The sequence below is a fragment of the Dama dama genome, chromosome 9, assembly GCF_033118175.1.
Source record: "Dama dama isolate Ldn47 chromosome 9, ASM3311817v1, whole genome shotgun sequence".
Classification (NCBI taxonomy): Eukaryota; Metazoa; Chordata; class Mammalia; order Artiodactyla; family Cervidae; genus Dama; species Dama dama.
Genome location: NC_083689.1, coordinates 14,488,017 through 14,513,289, shown reverse-complemented (window position 1 = coordinate 14,513,289; position 25,273 = coordinate 14,488,017). Strand labels below are relative to the sequence as shown.

Sequence of the window (25,273 nt, the reverse complement as noted above, 5' to 3'; positions counted from 1 at the left end):
AGGACTCACATGTTTGAAGACAAATTTGACTGAAGAACTGAGGTTCTGTGTGTTACTGTTGCTGATGAAAACGGATATGACATCTGACAGCAGGATAGGGGGCTTTTCCTGCAGCAATTCCCTGTGTGTCTCATGTGGAACTGCCTGTTCCTCAGTATCCACAATCAGGGAGACTCTATCCAGCAACTTTTCAATCCCAGGCATGGAGACAAGGCCCACCACCATGGGACCTGCAGGACAAGGGCAAGGTTGATATCTTGGGGTATCCAACATGACTCCTCCTTTAATGAACTATGTCCCTGTGGCCCCACCATTACCCATAGTTTCCGTGAAAGTATACATTTCTGTTTATTGCCCCTTTGAGTATCGCATCTCACTTTGGATCCCTAGGGACCTGTACCCTGCCACAACCATTACCTGAGTCATTAGATTCATGCACTGTATCCCAGATCAGTATCATCTTTATGTTATTCTGAATCAAGGTGACATTCTTATCTTCTTTATCCAGTGCCTTCAGTGACATTTCTAAGAGTTGTGAGGGTTATAGAAGGGAGTTAGATTAGTAATTGTGCCTATCATGGTACACATACTACCATTATTTGCATGTATAAAAATAAATATTTTAATATATTATGTGCTGTGTGCTGCCCTTATTTGGTCAATCATGTCCAAATCTTTGCAATTCCAGGGGTTGCAAGCTCCTCTGTCCATGGGGATTCTCCAGACAGAATACTGGAGTGGGATACCATGCCCTCCTCTAGGAGATCTTCCCAATCCAGGGATTGAGCCCAGGTATCCTGCATTGTAAACTTTGGATTAATATTGGAACCTTTACTGTTGATCCCCCAGGGAAACTCAATAATACTAGTCTTGGTAGCCCAACCCTTCTCCAAAGGATCTTCCTGATGCAGGAATCAAACCAGGGTCTCCTGTATTGCAGGAAGATTCTTTACCAGCTGAGCTAGCAGAGAAGCCCCTTAATATATCACATAAATATGTACTTTATATATTACATAATGTATATTATATGGGCTTCCATGGTAGATCAGAAAATAATGATATATTTTTATCATTGATTTACATGCTATCTAAATATGATGTCAAAATATCTAAATCATATGACATATCATATGGTTTATATGTATAATCATTTATGTGATTATGCAATCATATGTGCAATATTTATGTGATTGCATAATCACATAAATGATCATATATCATTTTATCAATGATATATAAATAAAAATTTTATAATAATGTATATTATAAATAATGATATTATTATTATAAGCAATATCATTTGGTACACATAATAGTGGTATATGCATATATCATTTAAATTTACAAAGGATTGTAAGAGAATATAAGAGCAATTATTCAACAACATGAAGTGCAACCTAAATAAAATGGAGAAATTCCTAGAGACACAAAATACAAAAAATTGACTTAAGAAAATGGAATATCAGAGCAATCCATTAACAGATAAGTAGATTGAATCAGTATCCAAAACTTTCCAAAATGAAAAGACCAGAACAGATGGCTTCTACAGTGAATGCTCCCAGGCATTCTGGAAGAATTAACACTAATCCCTTGTAAACTTTTCTATAGAATAGAAGAGAAATAGCTCTACCTAAATAGTTCTATGAGACCATCATTAGCCCAAGAACAAAACAAGATAATGCAGCATAGCAATCCCAATAAACCAATGTCAATTTGAACATAGATACACAAATAGTCAGCAAGATACAAGGAAAAATTTCATCCAAGGAAACTCAAGATTTGTATATTGAACACTACAAAAGACTGTTGAAAGAAATTAGAAACTCTAAATAAACCATAAGACATCCTGTGTGGGGTGCCCTAGGTGCCGCGCCGAGACCCTCTGCACCCGGGCGAACCTGGCGCTGCAAGCGGTGCGGAGCGTGCGGGCCTCGGTCGGCAGCCTGCGCGCCCTGCTCGCCGCGGCCGAGGGGACTGCGGGCAGGTGCCGTCCGGGCACTGAGCACCGGCCCTGCCCTGCTGTCGGTGCGGAAATTCACAGAAAAACAAGAGTGGGTAACAACAGAAAACGGTGTTGGAACAGTGGGAATCAGCAATTTTGCACAGGAAGCTTTGGGAGATGTGGTTTACTGTAGTCTGCCTGAAGTTGGGACAAAGTTGAACAAACAATAGGAATTTGGTGCTTTGGAAAGTGTGAAAGCTGCTAGTGAACTCTATTCCCCTCTATCAGGAGAAGTAACTGAAATTAATACAGCTCTAGCAGAAAATCCAGGACTTGTCAACAAGTCTTGTTATGAAGATGGTTGGCTGATCAAGATGACATTCAGTAACCCTTCAGAACTAGATGAACTAATGAGTGAAGAAGCATATGAAAAATACATAAAATCTATTGAGGAATGAAAATGGAACCCCTAAATAAACTACTTTGAAACAACTTAATCTAGCATAGTTGTCTTAAATTAGTGGTGGATAGATATTTAAAAAGCAACTTTTAGCAAGAGAAACTACTTGTAACAATGTTTCCTGAAGTAAATACCCCTTAACTTTCTAATGCCTTCAGATAAACACTGTGTATCTTTTCCACAGCATCCTGTGATTTTTAGGCTAGGCTCCAGTTATAATATTCAGAATTCCTGAAATTATCTCTGATAAAACTAATTATAAAAATTATGTAATTCAAGGATAACATGGTTATCTTATACCGTATATGACATCGTAACTTGCTTACAGCTATCCTTGGATTTGGGTCAAAATGATCTTCCCACTAGAAATAACTGACAGTGGAGAAGAGTTTGTTAGTTGTATAGTGTCCAGTGAAGAATATTACTGTCTTAATTTTGCAATATACTGTGTTTGCTGGTGCTATTTTTCTACAGTGAAGCAACAGCCTTGCAGGAGAATAAACAATTAAAAAAAAAAAAAAAAAAGACATCCTGTGCCCATGGATAAGAACCATCCTATTAAGATCTCTATAGTCCCCAAAATGATCTATGGATTCAATGCAATCTGTATCAAAATTCTGACATCATTAAATTAATTTTCAGCAGAAATGGAAAGCTCATCCTAAAATCCATAATGGATTGCAAGTGACCTGGATAAACAAAGCAATCTTAAAGGTGAAAAACAAATTTGGAGGCATTACAATTTCTGATTTCAAAACTTACTGCCAACCTACAGTATTCAAAATGGTGCCAAAAGATTATATGGACTTCATCAAAATGGAAATATCTATTCATTAAAGTGAAAAGACAACAAAAATGTGAAAAGGTAATTTACAGAATGGGAGAATATATTTGAAAAGACATATCTCATAGGATCTAAATTAAGATCTATGAAGATCTCTTACAGCTTAACAACCAAATGTAAAAAATTGAAATTGAAAAGAAAGAAAAATACTCAAGTAGATGTTTCTCCAATAAAATATCGACAAATTCAACAATGACATGAACAGATGTTCAACATCTTAGTCACTAGGGAAATGCAGATAGAACCATGATGAGATATCACTTGACACACACTAGAATGGCTACAAGAAAAAGAAAGCAAAATGGAAGTACTGTGTTGCTGAGGATGAGGAAATTGGAACCCTCACACATTGCTGTTGATAATGTAAAATGAAGATATAGCCACTTTGGAAAACTAGTTTGGTGGTTCCTCAAAAAGTTGAAAATAGAACTACCACACCACCAAGCAATTTTACACCCTATTATGTGCCCAAAAGAACTTTATTCAACAGTTACTCAAACCAAAACTTGTGCTACAGGGACTTCGCGGAGGGTACAGTGCTTCCAAAACTCCGTGCTTCCAATGCAAGAGACACAGTTTTGGTCTCTGGTCAAGGAATTAAGATCCTACTTCCCATATGCTGTGAGGTACGGGCAGAAACGAAACACCACATTCATAGTAGCATTGTTCACAAGAGTCAAAAGGTGGCAGCCAGCCAAATGTCCAATGGATGAATGGAGAAACAAAAGGAGGTACATCCATGTACAATACATTATTACTCAGCCATAAAAGAATGAAATACTGATACATGCTACAACATGGATAAACCTTGGAAACATTATGCTAGGTGAGAGAAGCTAGACATTCAGGTCATATACTTTTAATTCTATTTATACAAAATTTCCAGCAGGGCAAATTCATAGAGACACAAAACAAATCAGTGGTTGCCAGGGACCAGGGGAACAGAGGATTGAGGAGTGTTTGTTCAGTGGCTACAGTTTTTACTTTTGGAGAGGTGAAGTTATTTTATTATTTTTAATTTAATTTATTTTGAAGTTATTTTATAAATAGAGGTGATGATCACAACTTTATGATGAACTTAATGCTACTAGATTTTACACTTTGATTAAAATTGTGAACCTTAGTGTTGGTCAGTTGAGGAATGGGATAAAAAGATGTGGTGATTAAGTAGAATAGAATATTAATCTACCACAGCAAAGAATGAAATTCTGCCATTTGCAACATTGTAGATGGACCTAGAGAGTATTATGCTGAGTGAAATAAGCCAGATAGAGAAAGACAAACATTGTATATAATTTCTATGTGAAATATAAAAATAATATAAACCAAGATATGCAAAACAGAAACAGATTTATTGATATTGAAAAGAAACTAGTGGTTACCAAAAGGAAGATGGTAGGGTGGAAGGGCAAGTTAGAGTTATGGGATTAATAAGTGCAAACCGCTATGTTTAAAATAGATAAGCAACAGGGATATATTGTTTAGAATAAGGAATATAGCCATTGTCCTGTAAGAACTTGTAATGGAGTGTATTCTGTAAAAATACCAAATTACTATGCTCTACTCCTGAAACTACTATAAATAAGAATAAAAATTTAAAAATAAATAAATAATTGTGCTAAGCAAAACAAATACTCAATTGAAACAGATCATACCTACATGACAGATAACATGAGAAAATTATGTTATTCCAAATTAAAACATTTCCCTTTTGTAACCATTTGTATTTTGTCTTAAACTTTTCATTAGCATTGTTTTTATGCTCATAATTTATTTACAATGAAAGTGTATATTATATATAATTTTATTCATTTATGTTTTTCTTATTGAGGTATAATTGACAGGTATAGTGACTCCATACTTGAATATATTGCAAAATGATCACCACAAAAGCTAGCTAAAATCTGTCATCATACCGAGTTCCAAATTTTTCTGTGGTAAGTCCTTTTAAGATGTACTATCATAGCAATTTAAAATACACAGTACAGTACTATTAACTATAGTTACCATGTTGTACATTCCCATTATTTATTTTTAACTGGAAGCTTATACCTTTTGACTTCTTTGCACCATTTTCTGTACTGCTATCCTGGTCTCTGGCAATCACCAATCTGTTCTCTATGTTGATGACCTTGGTGTTTGTATTGTTTTTTGAAAGTGTTAGTGGCTCAGTCATGTCTGACTCTGCAACCCATGGACTGTAGACTGTGAGGCTCCTCTATCCATGGGATTCTCCAGACGACAGTACTGGAGTGGGTTGCCATTCCCTTCTCCAGGGGATCTTCCTGACTCAGTGATTGAGCCCAGGTCTCCTGCATTGCAGGCTGACTCTACCATCTGAACCATTGCCTACATTGCCTACCATTGCCTACTCCACAACCTGAACCTGAAGCCAGGGTATTTGTCTTCCTCTGTCTTATTGTTTTGCTTAGCACAATAATTTATTTATTTTTTAAAATTTGTTTTTATTTATGAGATCAACATGAAATACAACCCTGGTCACTGGGCTCTAGTGAGGTTGGAAAAGGAATGAACCAGGAATGAGCAGAGCAGGAGCCTGAAGGCTGTTCCACGTAATTACCTGTGCCTGAAGGTGAACTGAAGTGCAGTGACTCATTGTCCAGGGACCTGCTCAGTCCTCTCAAGACAGTTTCCAGGCCAGTGAGCAGGTTAGAGGCCACAAGGTGCTGCTCTGAGCTGGGCAGGGCTTCCAGGTCCCAGGGAGCCTCCAGCATTTCATCCACCCCCTGTATGAGGTTCTGCAGAGATAAGGACACAGAGCCAGTAGCTCACACACCTGAGAGGTTGTATGAAGACATTACCCACTCACTCACAGAGAACAGAGCTTGGAAACTGTTTGAGTGATAAAGGCAGGGCCAGGTGGGATCCTTTGGGTGGTCTTTGCCCCTGGAATCCAGCCATTCAGAGGTCAAACGTGTACATGAATGCCAAGGATGACATGAACCCAATATTCAGGGGCTGCAAGATTAAAGGTTTTTAGAAGGTGCACGTGGGAGTCTAACAGTGACTACATATGTCTACACTTCCCACCCACCCTGGGAGAGGCAGGGCCTTAGAGCAGTGCACCCTTATGTTGAGGTATCTCCTCCCAGACCAGATTTTCCCACAGCACCTGTGGGAAGCCTCCACCTGCCTCCCTGGGTCCTACCCTTACCTGGATAGTGTCCTGGACAGGGACTGACTCCATGCTTTCAAGAAGATTCTGGACTCTGTCAAAGAAGCAGGAGAGCGTCTGGGAGGAGGAATATGAGGAGGTTAGAACTTGGGGGAGATAGGTGGGCTATATGGAGGGTTTTCACGTGTTGTCTGCTGGGCCACTCACCGAGCTGTTGATACTTGAGGGTGCAGTCCAGGTGTGGATGGAGATCTCTGCAGGGAACAGTACAATGGATCATTAGGGGTGAGAGCACTTGTGTGTGTGTGTGTTGTGAGTAGGATCTGCGGTCAGGTCAGGCCAGGTACCATCCCAGACATTAATCCTTGGATATTTGGTTACTCAGAGTAACAGTTTGAGAAGAACCATGAACATAAGAATGAATCAAAAAGAAGGAACAGAATGCTTGATCCTGTATATTCCAAGTAGGGAACCAAAGACTTTATGGCTTCAGAGGACTCATGACATCATGATGAGTCAGGGCAGCCATCTAGTCCCTCCAGATAAGGGTCCTCATCTCTGAACCTAAGAGTTTCCTTTCTAAGGCCTCAGACCCAGGTGGAGGGTCTGTAGTAAGACAGAATAAGATGTAGGAGGGATGCACAACCGAGGGATTCAAGTTCAGCCTCTAACTGGGCATTGAGACATCTTCCTGCCTTCTTAGACGGTGGCAGTCACTGGAGACCTGTCTTAAAGGTTGATGAGATGAGATGGAATTGAGTGCAGGATAGTGGAAATGGGGTGTGAGGAGGGGAGGATATGAGGGTTGGGAATTCCTCAACCTGACAAGTGTGCTCCTAGGAAGGAGCTGGGACTAGAAGCCTGATCTCTTCCCTGTGTTCAGCAGTTTACAAATCTTCATGAGACACATGTACAAATGCATGAAGGAAACTCTGGGAATACCTCTAGAGTGACAGAAAGACTAAATGTCAGTCAAAGACCTTCCTTGATGACAAAATCTGATAAAATCTACTTTTATAAACAATATTAAGTAACCCATGGATACTTGGAAAACAAGATAATTTAAAACATGAAAAACAAGAAGAAAGAAAGAAAAAAACTCCTATGGCCATTACACAGATCCCTGGAAATTTCTTCAAATTTTTTTTCTCATCATATTGCACATATTAGGGATACTTTTCTTTAGTAGCAATAAATGTCCATCAAAAACTTTTATCAGTAGACAAGGACTATTTCTTGTAAAAACCATATAATTCTCCCCTACTTTTTAGTATTGTGGTAAAATTCATAAAACATAAAATTTACCATCTTATTAACTTTTTAAGCAATGTAACTTCCCTCAAGATCTTATATTGTTGAAAATAAACTCTAAGTTTTAGATCTGAATCTTGGTTCTATGACCCTACTAAATGTGTGACTTTGGATACATAACTTAAGCTCTTTGGGCCCAAATATGATTATTGAAAAATAGATTCTGCCCTGAAAAAGTAAAACTCCTAGAATAAAATATGATAGTTGGGCAAACTGGGAGAAGGTGGGGAAAAAAATCTAAGTGTGCTAGCATCCTGGGTCTGCTGTGAGGATTGATGTGGGAAACCACAATGGTCAATGAGGAGGAGTTCCTGGTGAGCTTGAGATAGTGAGAGAGCCTGAGCTTCCTCCTGGGAGTTTCTTTCCTTCTGTTGGTTCATTCACTTCCCACCTTTCTTTTTGCCATAAAAATAACAATAGTGTAACATTATGAATGACGATAATAGCTCTCACATGTTGACAATTTTCTCTGCACTAAGGTCCGTCTAGTCAAGGTTATGGTTTTTCCCGTAGTCATGTATTGATGTGAGAGTTGGACTATAAAGAAAGTTGAGTGCAGAATTGATGCTTTTGAACTGTGGTGTTGGAGAAGACTCTTGAGTCCCTTGGACTGTGAGGAGATCCAACCAGTCCATCCTAAAGGAGATCAGTCCTGGGTGTTCATTGGAAGGACTGATGCTGAAGCTGAAACTCCAATACTTTGGCCACCTGATGTGAAGAACTGACTCATTGGAAAAGACCCTGATTCTGGGAAAGATTGAGGGTAGGAAGAGAAGGGGATGACAGAATGAGGTGGTTGGATGGCATCACTGACTCAGTGGACATGGGTTTGGGTGGACTTTGGGAGTTGGGGATGGACAGGGAGGCCTGGTGTGCTGTGGTTCATGGGGTCACGAAGAGTTGGACACAACTGAGTGACTGAACGGAACTGAACTGAAACTTTAGCTTTTCTTCACTAAGGTAAATATTAAATCTAAGTTCATTCATATGGGATAGGTATGATGACTACTTCTGGTTTTCAGACAAACAAATAATGCACAGAGAGGAAAAACAACTTCCTAAATGTCAAAGAGCCTGTGTCCGAGCTACACTTTGCACCAGGTAGCCCAGCTCTGCTCTGTCGGCTCTCAGCCCTCTCCCAACTAATCATGAAAACAAGATTACCCACTCCCCTCATACTTTCCTGTGCTGTCACTTCTATGTTATGCTTGTTAAAATACTTCTGTGCTGCTCGCATGGCTGAGGGCTCTGGAGGTCCCACTGTGTCCTCCCACAATCTCTATATACCATCCCCCAGCATATGCCACCCGCAAGTTAATGCCACCCCCAAGCCTCTGTACCATCACAAGTCTCTGAGTGGCTGGTGATGATTTCCCCAGTTGAAGACGTGAATCCTGGAATGCAGCGACAGGTGTTGGCATCAACACATTTGGAGTTTGGAGGGCACCACTGAGCACAACTTGTTGTGATAGAGGCTGTGCGGATGAAGATCATGGTCAGAAGACCCAAGAAACCGAGAAACTCAGCTGCATGCTACAGACCCGATAAATAGAGGAGGGGAGGAAAATGTTGACTGGCTGCCATCTGAAGTGAAAAGCCTCAGAAAACTCTGGACATAGTGGGGAAGAGTAACAGCTGTTAGTATCCTTAGAGGATACTTTTGCAGAATAAACCTCCTTTCCCCATTTTATTGGTGAGAGGACCCAGACCACGGCAAACACTCTCCAGCTTATGTCACCAATGGAGCTGGGGGCAGAGACTCACTTTTAAGCTTCTGGGCTGCAGTGTTTATTGTCTCCAGCAGTAGTAGTTCGAGTTCTGCGGCAGAAAGACAGAGATGACAAAGAGGGGAGAGTTTAGCTCTAATTGCAACCACTATCCCCACGGCCTTTGCCTTCTTATTGGATGGCTCTGGCTCTATAGCCCATCACTCTCAGCAACATTCCTGAGGCTCCTGTACTTTACTTGGAATCAAGGAATCAACACATTCTCTCCATTTCTCAGGCCTCATGAGGGATCAGTCACTGATAGACACAGCCCCTGTGGAACCTCATGTACTATACGTTTGTAGAAAGAATAGTGCTCTCCCATCCATGTTAGCTCATACTCTAGCTCCATGAAGCTGGTCCAAGACCCATCCCTGAGTCAGGACCCACAATAAGCTTTCAGGAAGGGGTGAGGAGTATAAAGATGATGCCAGACAGGCCAGAGGCTCCTGGACATTGGGGACCAGACTGGGGGTACAACGGGGGTCTACTTCCAGCCATGCAGGCTTGGTGCTGTGAGGATCCATTTCCTGTAGCCCTGGAAGGCATTTTCCAAACTGAAATGAAATGATAAGACTCATCATCTGAGTGAGGCCAGCTTTGTGTGAGGGCTGGGTGGCTGAAGAAGGAAGCAGGTGGTGATGGATGAGGAGTTGCTGGTGTTTCTGTCTTCTTAGCCCTGGGCATCCAATGAAGGATGCAAACTTGTGGGCTCCTTCTGCACAAGGCTCAAGTGGTCTGAGTCAATGTGGGGCCTTTGTTGACTTCCTAAGTAGAGAGTCGGGCTACAACAATGAAGCCCAGTGACACTCTCCCTTTCCATCTGTGCCAGACGGGAGCCACTTTGAGTAGATGTGGTGTGGTTCATGTCACCCACCCATTCTGACATAACATCCTCCCAGGTCCCAGGCATTTGAGTTTCCCATAGGCTCGTTAATCGAAATTATTGGTTAGGGGCATGGTGGATACTTGCATAGTGAAACAGACAAAGGCTGAGTAGCCAAGGAACTGGGTAAGGTTATCCAGGGGCAGGGCTGGCTGGGGAAGACGGGACCACCCTTGAATATCCCCCTTCCTACATTTCTTGACAGAGTTCTCAGGTCCATCATTTCAGGAGAGTCTGAAAGGACCCCTAGCTTGCCCAAACCTGTATGGGATTCAGGTGAGAAAGGTCTCATCTTGGCAATTAATGATGAAGAATACAGATAGTGCCCTGGGACTCCTTGCACTGGATGTGAACTCCTGAAATGTCTTGAATACCACTCCTCTCTTTACTTTAATAAGATAAGATGCCAAGTGTCAAGGGGGCATCAAATATTGCAGAAATGACACTCTGTGTGGGCTTCTGACCCTTGGGATTTGGAGAGAGAGGGTTACCAGTAGGTGCTAAGAACAGACCTGTGTGGCCTGGAATAAGTGGCCAAACTTAATGAATGAGGAAATGAAAGAAATGGGTTCCTTCTTACCAGACATTTTCTTAGTACACTCATTCTCAAATTCTTTTTGAGAAAGAGTTGTGTTTCCTCTGCATCGGAGTGTGTTGTTCTGGCAGTCTTTGTATATTTCATAGGACTCGTTCCATGATGATCCACACTTGTTGATGTCTGGAACACAACAGGACAAAAGGTCACCTCTCAAAGGTATGAATTCCATTGTGAATTCACATTGCCCTCACCTCCGTCCTGATCTTGACACAAGGACTGAACTGACTCAGCTCCTCATTAGCTCTTGTAGGGTTAGGCCAAACGAGCACTAGTTGCTCCCGAAAGCTGGCTTAGTTTTCTGCTCATCCCTGCTCTCTGACTGGATCTGCATGTACCTTGATTAAAACACTCTGCTGTGTCATATGGGGACTGGAAGGAGGTCTGCATCCCCACTGCAGGCCTTTTGGGGTGGACGGAAAAAATGACTTGGTTCCAGACCATCCTCTTGGTTGCTGTTTGCATCATCAGAGACATGCATGTGAGCTCCAGTCATTCCCAACTGTGAGTGACAGTGACACTGAAGGCTTCCCACGATGCTGAGGAAATGGAGGCAGTCATGGCTGGAGGATTGTCCAGAGTGATATCCATCATTTACAGCGGAGGTTAGGGTTAGGTGATCAGGCTCCTACCCATTGATCCCCTCCACCTCCACTTTAGTCATAGCAGCCCTAGTACACCCCACAATCTTTATCAGGCACTCCCCCAGCTCTCAATGTTAAGACTTCTTGAGATGCCCCAGGATGTCTCTAGGGGAGATTTGCTCTCTCCACTTCTGTAGAAATCCCATTTTATCAGAGTCTGTTATGTATGGGAAAGAAGAAGCAGCTCACAGCTGAGTCACTGCAGGTGTTCTCTGGCATTTTACCTCTCCCTGTTCCTAAACTTAGGAGGGAAGTTGCCCATGAGCCAGGTCCCCTTAGAATAGGTCAGGGAACCATAGAGCAAGTTCTAGACACCAATGCTAAGAACAACAGCAACTTAGTAAAAATGCAGGAATAGAATGTTTGCCCTTGCACGTGTATGAGATCCTTCCAGTCAGGGGCCAAAGATGTTTAGAGCCTGGAAGGACTCACAGGGTCATGATCAGTCAGGGTAGACAACTGGTCTTTCCCAGGTCAGAGTTTCTCATCTAGACTATTGACGTTCCCTTCTAAGGCCCCAGGTCCAGGCTGTGAGTAGTATTAACATAAGGATATGAATGGAAGGGGGAGGGATGCACAGCTGAGGAATTCCTGTTCAGCCCCTATCTGGTCACTGAGATTTCCTCCTCTCAGATGACGGCAATAGCTGGAGACCCATATTAAAGGCTGAGGGATAGGAAAGTGTGGAGTGGGTGCATGTGGGAATGAGTACTGAAAGGGGAAGACATGAGGATGGGAGATTCCTCAACCTGACTAGTGTGGTCCAAGGAAGGACCTGAAATCCAGTTACAACAACAGCCAGATTTCCTTTCTACGTTTAAGAGTCTGCACATCTCCCTGAGACAGACATATGCAAGTGCACAAAGGAATCTTTTGTATACTTCCAGGGTCAAGCAAGGGCTGTGCAGTAATCTCAGCATCTTTTCCTTTCTTTGATAAAATTTACTTTCTCCCAAATTTTAAATAATACATGGATACATAGAAAACAGAGAAAAAGTTAAAAAAAAAAGGGGGGGGGGATCACCCAGAAGTCTAGTATCCTAGAATATTGTAGGGTTTTTAAAATTTTTACTCCTTGTTTCAAATATGCTAGGAATAATTTATTTTATTACCAATAACTCGGACTATTTTGAGTAGATGAAGAGTATTTCTTGATGAAAAATCATATAATTTTCTTTCCTCTCATTTTAAAAAAATTGCAGTAAAATGCCCATAACAAAAGTTTTCATCTTAACTTTATGTTTAATAATTTCCTTTTGTGGTTCTATTTTGTTGAAGACTAAAAACTCCTTGACTTTAGATATGGTCTGTTTCTACTACTTTATATAATTTTGGACATCACTCAATCTCTTTGAGCCTGAATTTGCTAATTACAAAAATCAGGCTACCTTGAAATCATAAAATTCATAGAAAAAACCATATTGTATAAGCTCCTTGACATTGGTCTTGGCAATAACTTTTTTTTTTTGGATTTGACAGCAAAAACAAAGTAACAAAAGCAGACTAGAGAGGTGGGACTCCATCAAACTACACAGCTCTGTACAGCAAAATGAGGTGAAATCACTCAGTCATGTCCCACCTCAAGGACTATACAACCCATGGAAATCTCCAGGCCAGAATACTGGAGTGGGTAGCTGTTCCCCACCCAAGGATCGAATCCAGGTCTCCCACATTGCAGGCAGATTCTTTAGCAGCTGAGTCACAAGGGAAGCAGAAGAATTTTGGAGTGGGTAGCCTATCCCTTCTCCAGAGGATCTTCCCAATCCAGGAACTGAACCAGGGCCTCTTGATTTGCAGGCAGATTCTTTACCAACTGAGCTAACAGGGAAGACTGTATAGCAAAGGAATCTATCAAAAAAAATGAAAAGAAAATCTACAACATCAGATAATATTTACAAATCATACATACATAAGGGGTTAATATCCAAAATATATAAAGAACTCATATGACTCAATAGCAAAAAAAGAACCAAACAAAGTGATTAAGTAAAAAATGGGAAGATGACCTGAATAGACATTTTTCCAAAGAAGACTACCAAGTGACCAACAGGTACATAAAAGGTGTTCAACATCACCAATCAATGAAATGGAAATCAAAACCAGAATCAGATATCACCTCACACTTGTTAGAATAACTATTATCAAAAAGACGAGAAAGAACAAGAGTTAGTGATGATGTGGAGGAAAGGACTTTTTTCCAATGTTGGTATCAATTAAATTTGCAGCCCCTCTGGGACTGCCCACTTCCTTCATACTTTCTTAAAGTGTCTCCTTTCGTATTCTCAACAAAGTGCTTCTGAGCTGCATTCAGAGCTGAATGCTATAGATGTACCACAGTGTCTCCCCAAATCTGTCTGAGCATTTCCACCACCCCAAGGCTCTGTACCATGGCAACTCTTCAAGGGGCTGGTGGAGCTGTCCTCAGTTGCAGAACTGAATTCGGGAATGCAGCGGCAGGCATCGATGTTGATGCATGGGGGGTTTGGAGGGCACCACCAAGCACAGGCTGTGAGGGAAGAAGCAGTGGGGATGCAGACTCAGTCAGAAGGTCAAGGAGGAACAAAGCCTGCTTCAAGCTGGTGGTCTAGGAATAGAGGAAGGGAAGGAACCGATGGGATGGCTTCTATTAGAAGTTATTGTTGTTTAGTCACTAAGTCATGTCTGACGATTTGTGACCCCATGGACTTTAGCCCACCAAGCTCCAGGGGATTCTCCAGGCAAGAATGCTGGAGTGAGTTGCCATTTTCCTCCTCCAGGGGATCTTCATGATCCAGGAACTAAACCTGTGTCTCTTGCATTGGCAGGCACATTCTTTACCACTGAGTCACCTGGGAAGCCCTCTCTTGGAATAGGAAGAGACAAAAACTTCTGGGCATGTTGGAGTGGGGAGGAATAGCTTCTCTTACATTCAGAAAACTGTGTCTGAACCTTACATTCAGGGTAAGCCTACTTTCTTCTTCCTTTGTTGGTAAGAGGACACAGACCCCAGCAGGTGCTCCACAGCTTATGTCACTAATGGGGCTGGCTGAGCAGACTTACGTTTCTTGTTCAAGGATGTGGCTTCTGATGGCAAAAACAGCAGAATCAAGAATCCTGGGGCAGAGAAACAAGAAGATGACCGAGTAGAGTCACACTCAATTTCACCCCCTGTCCCCATAGCCTTTGCCTCCTGGGGATGTGCTTCTGGGCCCTGTATCCTTCAGCTTTCCAGTGGCATCTCATATTCTCTGCTATTGTACTCAGAATTGAGAACTCAGCCTTTCACCTCCGAGTCTTGGATCTCCCTGAGGAGTCAGTCAGCAATGGACACAGTCCTCATGGAGAATCAGGTGCTACAGGTAAAGGACAGGCAATACATAGACTGAGAGCTGATGTCAGCAACACATCTTTGAAATTCCAACCTCTTCCAGTGGAAGTGTTAAATTGTGGAGGAGAAAGTTCTTTAGATTGGTGTACCTAGATTCTTGGTTCTCTGACAATGGCAGAAATCTGCTCTGAAGATTTCTCTTTCAGGATCTGTCTTCACATTTAACATACCTGACACAGATGAGTTTGGGTAGTAGAAGTGAAACAGCCCTGAGTTGGCACCCTAGCTCACAATTACATCAGAAGGGCATGGAGCCCTTGAATCAGGAGACAGGGAGTTTAGAGCATGTGAGAAGTAAGAACTAAGGCAACTTCTAAGGTAGAAGAACTAAGGTAGACTCACTATCACCTTGTTAAATGGCCTCTCCACATATAGCACCAATAAATTCTATGAAACTGAAAGAGTTAGTGGCTCAGTCATGTCTGACTCTTTTTGATCCCAAGGACTTTAGCCCACCAGGTGACTCTTCTGTCCATGGAATTCTCCAGGCAAGAATACTGGAGTAGGTAGCCATTCCTTTCTCCAGGGGATCTTCCCCACCCAGGGATCAAATCTGGGTCTCCTGCATTTCAGCAGATTCTTTACCATCTGAGCCACGAGAGAAGTCCAATGACTTCTATGGTTCCTTCCAAGTGAACTCCTGGTCCTGCTATAGTGTATCAAGAGTACTGCCTTTTTTCTTGATCTCCCAGTTTGGCCTGAGAAAATGAGTTACTGATCAAGTTTTCTGTTATGAAAAGAACCCTTATATGTGGAATCTAAACAGAAATAATACAAATTAACTTACTTGCAAAACAGGAAGAGTCTCATAGACATAGAGAATGAACTTATGGTTGCCAGGGGGGAAGAATGGAGGGAGGGGATAGTTAGGGAGCTGGGGATGGACCTGTACACACTGCTATATTTAAAATGTATAATTAACAAGGACCTACTGCACAGCACAGGGAACTCTGCTCAATGTTATGTGGCAATCTGGATGGGAGGGAGTTTGGGGGAGAATGGATACATGTGCATGCATGGCCGAGTCCCTTCAGTGTTCACCTGAAGCTATCACAACATTATTAATTGGACATGTGTGTGTGTGTGTGTTCATTGCTCAGTCCTGTCTTACTATTTGCAACCCCATGGACTGAAGCCTGCCAGGCTTCTTTGTCCATGAAATTCTCCAGACAAAGATACAGGAGTGGGTTGCCATTACCTTCTCCAGAGGATTTTCTTGACCCAGGGATCAAAGCCACATCTCATTATGTCTCCTGCATTGGTAAGCAGGTTCTTTACCATCTGTGCTACCTGGGAAGCCCCTAATTGGCTACACGCCAATACAAAATAAAGTTTTTAAAAAATGAATAAAAAAGAAAATAACTATGGGTGCAAAGATAAAATTTACTCTTATAGGCAATATATGGACCACGTATTAGAGTCTGTCATCTTATCCATGTGAGCCAGTGAACCCTATGAATATTTTTTATGATCTGTGAGTCTGCACAGAATTTTCCCCAAATGTGCCCAGCATTAAGAAAGTCATGTTCCACATGTCAGAAGATAAGAACTATGGCCATTCTCATAAACACCAGGAAACAATTTACAAACAATGAGGACAACATATAAGGAACACTTGACTTACTAGGTAACAGGTATTATTCTAAACAGTGAAGACAATAAAGATTCATCAGAATTAAGCTGACCTTTCTGATACTGTTTTTTCACCAATTCGCTATTGAAAGTGTTAGTTGCTCAGTTGTGTCTCATTCTTTGCCTCCCCATAGGCTGCAGCCCATTAGGCTCCTCTGTCCATGGAATTTTCCAGGCAAGAATACTGGAGTGGTTTCCTTCAAATCATTCCATCCCACATAAAGCCTATAGAATAAGTAATGGTGTTTTTCTTATGCCATTAGAACTTTCAAATAGGTTGGTTTTCTACTCTTCTGAAACAGAAAAAGAAAGTTTATCAGGCTTGTCTCAGCCATAGTACCCATATATTTTGTCAGACACTAGTCTAGATGCTGCTGTGGAGTTTTGTTTTGCTTTTTAAAAATGAGATTAACATTTAAATCAGGGCTTCCCAGGTCACTTAGTGATAAAGAATCTGCCTGCCTAGCAGGAGATGCAGGCTCAATCCCTGGGCTGGGAAGATCCCCTGGAGAAGAAATTAGCAACTTGCTCCAGTATTTTTGTCTGGGAAATCCCATGTACAGAGAAGCCTGGTGGATTACAGTCCATTGGGTCCTAAAGAATCTGAGATGACTTTGCGACTAAACATGCATGCACACACCCATTTAAATCAACAGACTTTGAGTAAAGCAGATTACTCCCCATTATATATGTGATCCTTTTTCATACAGTTGAAAACCTTAGAGTAGAAAGACTGACCTCACTGAAGAAGAGAGAATTCTTCCAGAATTGCATTTGGACTTGAGAAGCAGCATTAGGTCTTCCCAGGGTTTCCAGCCTGCCTCCCTGTCCTGTAGATTCTGAACTTTCCAACCTCCGCAGTCCCACGAACCATTTCCTTCAATAAATCCCTTTCTCTTTCCTTCTCTATAAACATTCCAGTGAATTCTGTTTCTCAGGAAAACCTGGACTAATACAGGTGGCAAAATGAGAAATCTTTAAGTCCCCAATTTGCCTCAAAGTAAGTTTCACCAGTTTTCTCCTTTGGAACTTACTATCAATGTGCTAATATCCTTAAAATTTCTACTTCTCTATCCCTTATAGAGATAGTAGGAAAGCAAGTTAAATATCAAGGATGAAAGAAAGAAGAGAATATTCACAGACTGGATAGAGTCCCCAAACAGCTTTATTTGTCTATACCCCATGTTATAATTCTACACACCTGGAAGCAACCTTAGATAGCCGTTTTTCATGATGTAGAGACCAGCAAGCCCAGCCACGGAAGACATTTGATCTTGGTCTGTGAGTGTTGAAAAGACTTCTTGTTTTAAGTGTCACTTGCACTTTGAAGAAGCTGACTGAGGAAAATGCTGATCTGGATTCTTTCTTCCCTTTTAATCTGCCCTATGGTTAACTTTGGGGACTTCCCTGGTGGCTCAGAGGTTACAGCATCTGCCTGGAATGTGGGAGACCCCAGTTCGATCCATGAGTTGGGAAGATCCCCTGGAGAAGGAAATGGCAACCCACTTGAGTTAACTTCTTAGAAACTGCAGTTCTATTTTTAAACTATGTGCATGGTATTTATACTGAATTGGTATTTGGGCTTCCCTTGTGGTTCAGCGACTGAACTGAGCAACTGAACTGAACTGAACTGACTGTGGTTCAGCTGGTAAAGAATCTGCCTGCAATGTAGGAGACCCCGGTTCGATTCTTGGGTTGGGAAGATCCACTGGAGAAGGGAAAGGCTACCTACTCCAGTTTTCTGGCCTGAAGAATTCCATGAACTGCATAGTCCATGGGGTCGCAAAGAGTGGGACACAACTGAGCAACTTTCACATAGTATTTGTACTGAAATACTCACTGAAGGTGGTTTTTGCAATTTTTGGTATCAGTTCAGTTCAGTTCAGTCACTCAGTAGTGTCCAACTCTCTGCGACCTCATGAACTGCAGCACGCCAGGCCTCCCTGTCCATCACCAACTCCTGGAGTCCACGCAAACCCATGTCCAGCGAGTCGATGATGCCATCCAACCATCTCATTCTCTGTTGTCCCCTTCTCCTCTTGCCTTCAATCTTTCCCAGCATCAGGGTCTTGTCCAATGAATCAGCTCTTCGCATCAGGTGGCCAAAGTATTGGGGTTTCACCTTCAAAATCAGTCCTTCCAATGAATACCCAGGACTGATCTCCTTTAGGATGGACTGGTTGGATCTCCTTGCAGTCCAAGGGACTCTCAAGAGTCTTCTCCAACACCACAGTTCAAAAGCATCAATTCTTCTGCACTCAGCTTTTTTTACAGTCCAGCTCTCACATTCATACATGACCACTGGAAAAACCATAACCTTGACTAGACAGACCTTTGTTGGCAAAGGAATGTCTCTGCTTTTAAACATGCTGTCTAGGTTGGTCATAACTTTCCTTCCAAGGAGCAAGTGTCTTTTAATTTCATGGCTGCAATCACCATCTGTAGTGATTTTGGAGCCCAGAAAAATAAAGTCAACCACTGTTTCCACTGTTTCCCCATCTATGTGCCATGAAGTGATGGGACCGGATGCCATGATCTTAGTTTCCTGAATGCTGAGCTTTAAGCTAACTTTTTCACTCTCTGAAGGTGTGATACTATGTATAAGAAAACCTCCCCAACATGAATAATCATACTGGACTTTTTACCCCTATGAGGCCCTTAGGTCAGAGTAAGCAGAATTATGTATTTATTACTTATTAGTGGACATTTAAAAATTGTGTTATAATGGGCACACAACACGATATTAGTTTCAAATGTGAAACGGGATTATTTGATATTTGTATATATTGCCAAATGATTACCGAAATAAGTCATTAACATCCATCACCACACAGTTGCCAATTGTTTTTGCTTGTGATGGGAACTTTCAACTTTTTGGCCAATTTAATATTAACTCAACAAAAAAATTCAACTGGATTAGGCAAATTAACTCACATGCAGGTGTTCTTTGATGTCCCTCACATTTATTTTCTTAGTCCTCAAGGTCCATGAGCTCCAGTTATGAACAATGATGACCACCCCTCCCCCCATTCTCTTTGACCATAAACAGCTATGGTGCCCCATCCCCAGTCAGAGATTGGTTTCAGAATGGATTGGTGACTCCATTCTTGCAATGAGGACCAAAAGCTGTGGGGCTTCTAGTAAGATTCCTCCTTCCTAAGAAAAAAAACCCTGACATCCCTTTTCTTTTTGGGCATTGCAATTTCTGGATGCAATGTTGGAATGGCTCCATCCAGCAGCCTGAAAAGGGGCACCAGTCCAGTCAGAAAGGCAGAGCAGAAAAATGGACCTTGATGACATTGTTGATCAGCTGAATTGCCCAATGCTGAAGTTTGTTTGACCTCAGAACTTCCCAATATGTAATATAATAAATTTCCTGATTGCTTAATCTGGGGAGTATGGAGAGAGAGAAAGAGAGAGAGAGAGAGAGAGAGAGAGAGGGAGGGAGGAGAGAGGGAGAGAGAGAGCGCCTCTCACTGTGATTACTGTCAATGGATAAGACTGATTTAGAAGAATCATTAACTTCTGAGTGGAACATTGAAAAAAAAGGTTTACTTTGTTAGAAACTTTGCAATACAATATTGTTAGCTATTGTTGCTTTGGTGCACGTTATATCTACATGACTTATTTTATAACTGGATGCTTGTACCTTTTGATAACCTTCACCCACTTCCCCTCTCTGACCTCTGGTTGCACCACAATAAGTCCTGCTTCCTTACTGGTAAAAGTTCAATGGTTATTGAGTTATAAATTTCAGTTTAAGAAAAGGCATCAGATATTCTGTATGCATAAGGAATTTGGCAGAGCACACACAGAGTTGAGGTATGTCATGCATTAGATGGTGCTTTTCAGTAGCTATATTCTTGCATTATTTAAATTGAAAAAAATTTTGATAACAAGGACAGCATGAATAAATATTGGTTGAAAAAATAAACCCAAAACACAAGACATATATGATCGCTTCCTACCCTGATCTTGTCTCCCTTTAATAGTTATTATCTACTATCACAAAATTATAGTTTTTTCCAGTATACAGAGAATCTATATTTTAATCTTGACAGTTATATAGGATTCCCTAAATATTTAAATATCAATAAATATATACTTTTGGAATTATGAAGCATTTACTGAAAATCACCCAAAAACTTGACCACTCTTTATAGCGTACAAGGAAATTTTTCCTTGTCAATATAGGTAGAAGTAATTCAGCCTTTGGGTCTGTGGAGCGGCATTCCTTAAAATTGAGATGACTTTTCATTTTGCTAGCTTATTAATGGTTCATTTGAGTAGCTTGTGTTCTTACAGTGCTGCAATGAACCAATCTTCTCCTTGAACTCCCTACTTCAGAAACATTTAGAGCAGAGACTTCCTATCACCTGATAGATAAAAAGGGATCTTTGCTAAGATTCACCTCTTTTCTGCTGATTGCCGGAAGTTGGTATTCTCGGAGATCTGGAAACCAGAAGTTTGTGACTAGAGTGGAAACCAGATACCACGACTTCCTGTCAATGGAAACACGAGAATAAGGAAATTGAAACCTTGTATGTGCGGAAATCCAGGAGCATGACTCAAGAATCTAGGACTTGAACACTGGAGATGCTGAGAGTACATCTAGTCTTGGTGGATGTGAAAACTGGACGACTGTAGAGCCTGAAAGCAAACTGAGTGTCACATAATGAGAGAGACTGCTGTGGGTCTAAATTGATCTCCCAGATTGACAGTCTGGGGTTGAGGAGTCTTGATGAGAGAATATGAAAGACTGATCGAGCAAAGAGGATCATGTCCTGAAGGAGTTAGATAGGGAAATCCGGAGTGGCAGCAGAGACGATTCGGGGATGATAATGAGAGGGAATTGAACTGAAGAAGCTAAGATATATGATACGAAATAATTCAAAGGGAAACACACAGCAAAGGGCTGGGACATTGCTTAAACTGTGTTCAGTACAGAATGAATTTCTCAGCTAGGAAAAGTTACAAGAGTGTGGGAGGAAGTGAATCTGGGATCACTCCTGGGAGACATTGTTTTGTAGGGTTCGTTTTGGAGGATTGGATGAAGGCTTGTTTCCATGGGGTTTGCTTGTTGAGAAAAGTGCTTTGTACTGTCTGCTTCAGGAAGCAGCTAGAAATTTTCAAGCAGTGAGGTGAAGGTAGCATATTAGGGGTGACTGGGTTTGATTTACTCTTTCTCCTTATCCCACATCCAAAGAATATATGTCCTGTGGAAAATAATGGATTCCAGGAACAGAGATTGCAAGCAGCAACTGGTATGGAAAATACAAATACACCAAGAGAAAAATTGTAAATTGCCACCATAGTCCAAAGAAGAAATACCATGTTAGTTAGATGTGAACACGTTAAACTGAGAAGTGGAAAATTATTCATACATGGGTTTCTTTTACTTTGATAGCAATTATAATTTTTGTTGTGTTACAATATATGAATATTCTCTTCAAAGATGATGTATATGTACTGATACAGCAAAATACAAAAAAGTTTCCTTTTCCCACAGCTGGCCTGTCCAAAACACAAGTGGACATGCATTTTCTTTCTCACTTATGAAGGCACTTATGATTTAAACTTTGCAATAACCCATTAATCTTTCTAAATATTAATCTACTTGGATTTATGTATCTATATATTTTTAAAAATTTGTTTCAAACCATATGTAGGATTATGTGACTAGCATTTTTTACATAAAAATATTCCTTTTAAATATATATGCCTTCTGGTTTTATTCCTAGCACTATGTATTTTCTTATTATAATTGAACTCTGATTTAACTCTGCCTTGTTAGTAAATATTTTAGTTTTAAAGGAGAATTGCACATTTGAAATGGGTGAAGATTGATTATTTGATAGGTACGTGGACATGATACTTAAAGTGGAGGAGGGCAAAGACCCCATACCTGGTTGTGAAATCCTTGAGCCGTTACCGATATATGCAAAAAATAAGGACCATGATCAACTGTAGAACACAGGGCTTCAAGTACTGGGAGATGAAAAAAGTTGAATGGCTCAGCAGAGTATTCCTCTTAAGGAGCAGGGAAAGGGTGATCCTATGGACACTCTTACTGAAACAGAGCAAAACTCTATGATCCTTGCCGCACCCCACCTCCACCAACCCCCAGATCCTCTGCTTTTCTTTTGCCTGTGGAAAACTTTAGTCAAAGAATAAGTTTAATCAGAGAAATGAGAAATGATAAAACAATGGAACACAGCCAAAGGAGACTAAATTATAATCATGTAGACATTAAGCATAGTCAAAGACTTTTAGTTCTTTCTCAAGGGCTATAGATAATATTCTGAGCCATATCCTGTGAGCTGTCTTATAGATACTAAAACCCTAGATGGAGAAGTTAGCTACACGATGACCAGACTGTACCCAAGACATGAGCTGCCACAATTCTAAGAATTGACCACAAAGAAATGGGAACAATTGGACCCTGGAGCTGAAGATGAACTGTACCTAAAACATTCAAGATGATGCTGGCCAGACCACTGATAACCAATCAATCTGAAGATGACTGTTAGAGATGACTGCATGTAGCACCCCACCCCCACAATCTGTCTATAAAAGCCTTACCTCCTGCTTGTCGAGGGAGGGGTGTCGGCCTTTGGACCGGTGTCTGACACCCTCCCCTGACACAGTTGCCAGCATCTGAAATAAAGCAAATTTTCCTTTCTACCATCCTGGCCTGTTTATTGGCTTTTGAGTGGTGAGCAGCCAGACCCCACACCCTCCTTTTGGTAACATTATCTTATGGTTCCCCCTCCTCCCAGAGCATCATGACTCTCACACTTAGGTGAGGATTGTGGCTCCCCACAACCAGACAGATAAGACCTGGTTCCCCAGAGATGTCTGTGTTCCCAGTCTACTGCTTTTTCTTATAAATTTTAGTATTCTATTCTTCTTCTTCTTCTACATTTTTGCATTTTCTTTGCTCTTTCTTTCAAAACACCAGTAGTCACCGAGAACACTTGAGTTATTTATCCAAACCCTCATAAGTTCTCTCTTATTCTTTATACTCTATTTATTGTGAAGCACACAAGCACTGGTGCTGCCTTGGTGGCTCAGACAGTAAGAAACCTGCCTGCAATTAAGAAGATGTGGGTTCGATTCCTGGTTTGGGAAGATCCCTGGAGAAGGGCATGGCTACCCACTCCAGTATTCTTGCCTGGAGAATCCCTTGGACATAGGAGCCTGGTGGGCTACATACATGAGGTCCCAAAGAAGTGGATATGATGAGTGACTGAGTTTCACTTCATACAGGCATTGAGTGCTTATGATGTAATTTTAAATAACTTACTAGAATTGAGAAATTGCTTCGTCAATTGGTCAATTGACAGAAATTGGTCAAATTGCTTCTTGACCACTGTCCCTATCCCAGTGCCCTCAGCAGAATTCTTATTTTTTATGGCTAGGATGTGTATTCTATGTTCTAAAATCAAGACGAAACTTGCTGTTGTCATTCAGTTGCTAAGTTGTGTCTGACTCTTTGCAACCCCATGGGCTGCCTCGTGCCAGGCTTCCCTGTCCTTCACTCTCTCCTGGAGTTTGTTCAGATTCATGTCCACTGAGTCAGTGATGCTATCTAAGCACCTTACCCTCTGCTGCACTCTTCTCCATTTGCCTTCAACCTTTCCCAGTACCAGGGTCTTTTCCAATGATTTGGCTCTTTGCATCAGGTGGCAAAAGTATCGAAGCTTCAGCTTCAGCACCATATTCTTCCATTGAATATTCAGGGTTGATTTCCTTTAGGACTGACTGGTTTGATCTCCTTGCTGTCCAAGGGACTCTCAAGAGTCTTCTCCAGCACCACAGTTTGAAAACATCAATTCTTTGGCACTCAGGCTTCTTTTTGGTCTAATTCTCACATCTCTACATGACTACTGGGAAACCCATAGCTTTGACTAGACAGACATTTGTTGGCAAAGTAATGTCTCTGCTTTTTAACACATAACCTGTGTTAATCACATTAGTAAAATATATCTTGCTGAAACATCTCAGACATTACAGAAGTTATCATGCCTCTAATCGCTGCCCCAAACTTAGGCTCTTTGCTTTGCACCTGTAAAAATAGAATATTTTACTCTTTATAAGAATTAACTCAATAATACTATGCCCATTGTATTTCAAATTGCTTTTTCTACACTCAACTATGTATATTTCATGCAAAGATGGGTTCGATAAAGAACAGAAATGATATGTACCTAACAGAAGCAGAAGATAGTAAGGAGAGGTGGCAAGAATACACAGAAGAACTGTATAAAAAAGATCTTCATGACCCAGATAATCATGATGGTGTGATCACTCACCTATAGTCAGACATCCTGGAATGTGAAATCAAGAGGGCCTCAGAAAGCATCACTGCGAACAAAGCTAGTGCAGGTGATGGAATTCCAGTTGAGCTATTTCAAATCCTGAAAGGTGATGCTGTGAAAGTGTGGCACTTAATATGACAGCAAATTCGGAAAACTCAGCAGAGGCCACAGGGCTGGAAAAGGTCAGTTTTCATTCCAATCCCAAAGAAAGGCAATGCTAAAGAATGTTCAAACTACCACACAATTGCACTCATCTCACACACTAGTAATGCTCAAAATTCTCCAAGTCAGGCTTCAGCAATATGTGAACCTTGAACTTCCAGATGTTCAAGCTGGTTTTAGAAAAGGCAGAGGAACCAGAGATCAAAT

General features: G+C 41.2%; 1 protein-coding gene and 1 pseudogene across 4 annotated transcripts in view; one reads left to right on the top strand and one right to left on the bottom strand.

Annotated features, from left to right (window-relative positions):
* LOC133061823 (adhesion G protein-coupled receptor E2-like) overlaps nucleotides 1–17,893 on the bottom strand; it is a 41,413-nt gene extending 23,520 nt beyond the window's left edge. For 3 of the 4 annotated variants that reach the window (XM_061150054.1, XM_061150055.1, XM_061150053.1), the window contains exons 1-11: nucleotides 17,785–17,893; nucleotides 14,624–14,677; nucleotides 13,971–14,090; nucleotides 10,926–11,063; nucleotides 9,458–9,511; nucleotides 9,034–9,168; nucleotides 6,590–6,636; nucleotides 6,422–6,499; nucleotides 5,828–6,005; nucleotides 418–525; nucleotides 10–230 (exon numbers count right to left, since the gene is read on the bottom strand). In XM_061150054.1, the coding sequence (XP_061006037.1) occupies nucleotides 10–230; nucleotides 418–525; nucleotides 5,828–6,005; nucleotides 6,422–6,499; nucleotides 6,590–6,636; nucleotides 9,034–9,168; nucleotides 9,458–9,511; nucleotides 10,926–11,063; nucleotides 13,971–14,090; nucleotides 14,624–14,677; nucleotides 17,785–17,851 (1,200 nt within the window). In that variant the 5' untranslated portion in view covers nucleotides 17,852–17,893. The remainder of the gene's footprint in view (nucleotides 1–9; nucleotides 231–417; nucleotides 526–5,827; nucleotides 6,006–6,421; nucleotides 6,500–6,589; nucleotides 6,637–9,033; nucleotides 9,169–9,457; nucleotides 9,512–10,925; nucleotides 11,064–13,970; nucleotides 14,091–14,623; nucleotides 14,678–17,784) is intronic. The other variant, XM_061150056.1, reaches the window with a different exon arrangement.
* LOC133061523 (glycine cleavage system H protein, mitochondrial-like) lies at nucleotides 1,537–2,443 on the top strand (annotated as a pseudogene).
* Nucleotides 17,894–25,273: the final 7,380 nt, after the last annotated feature.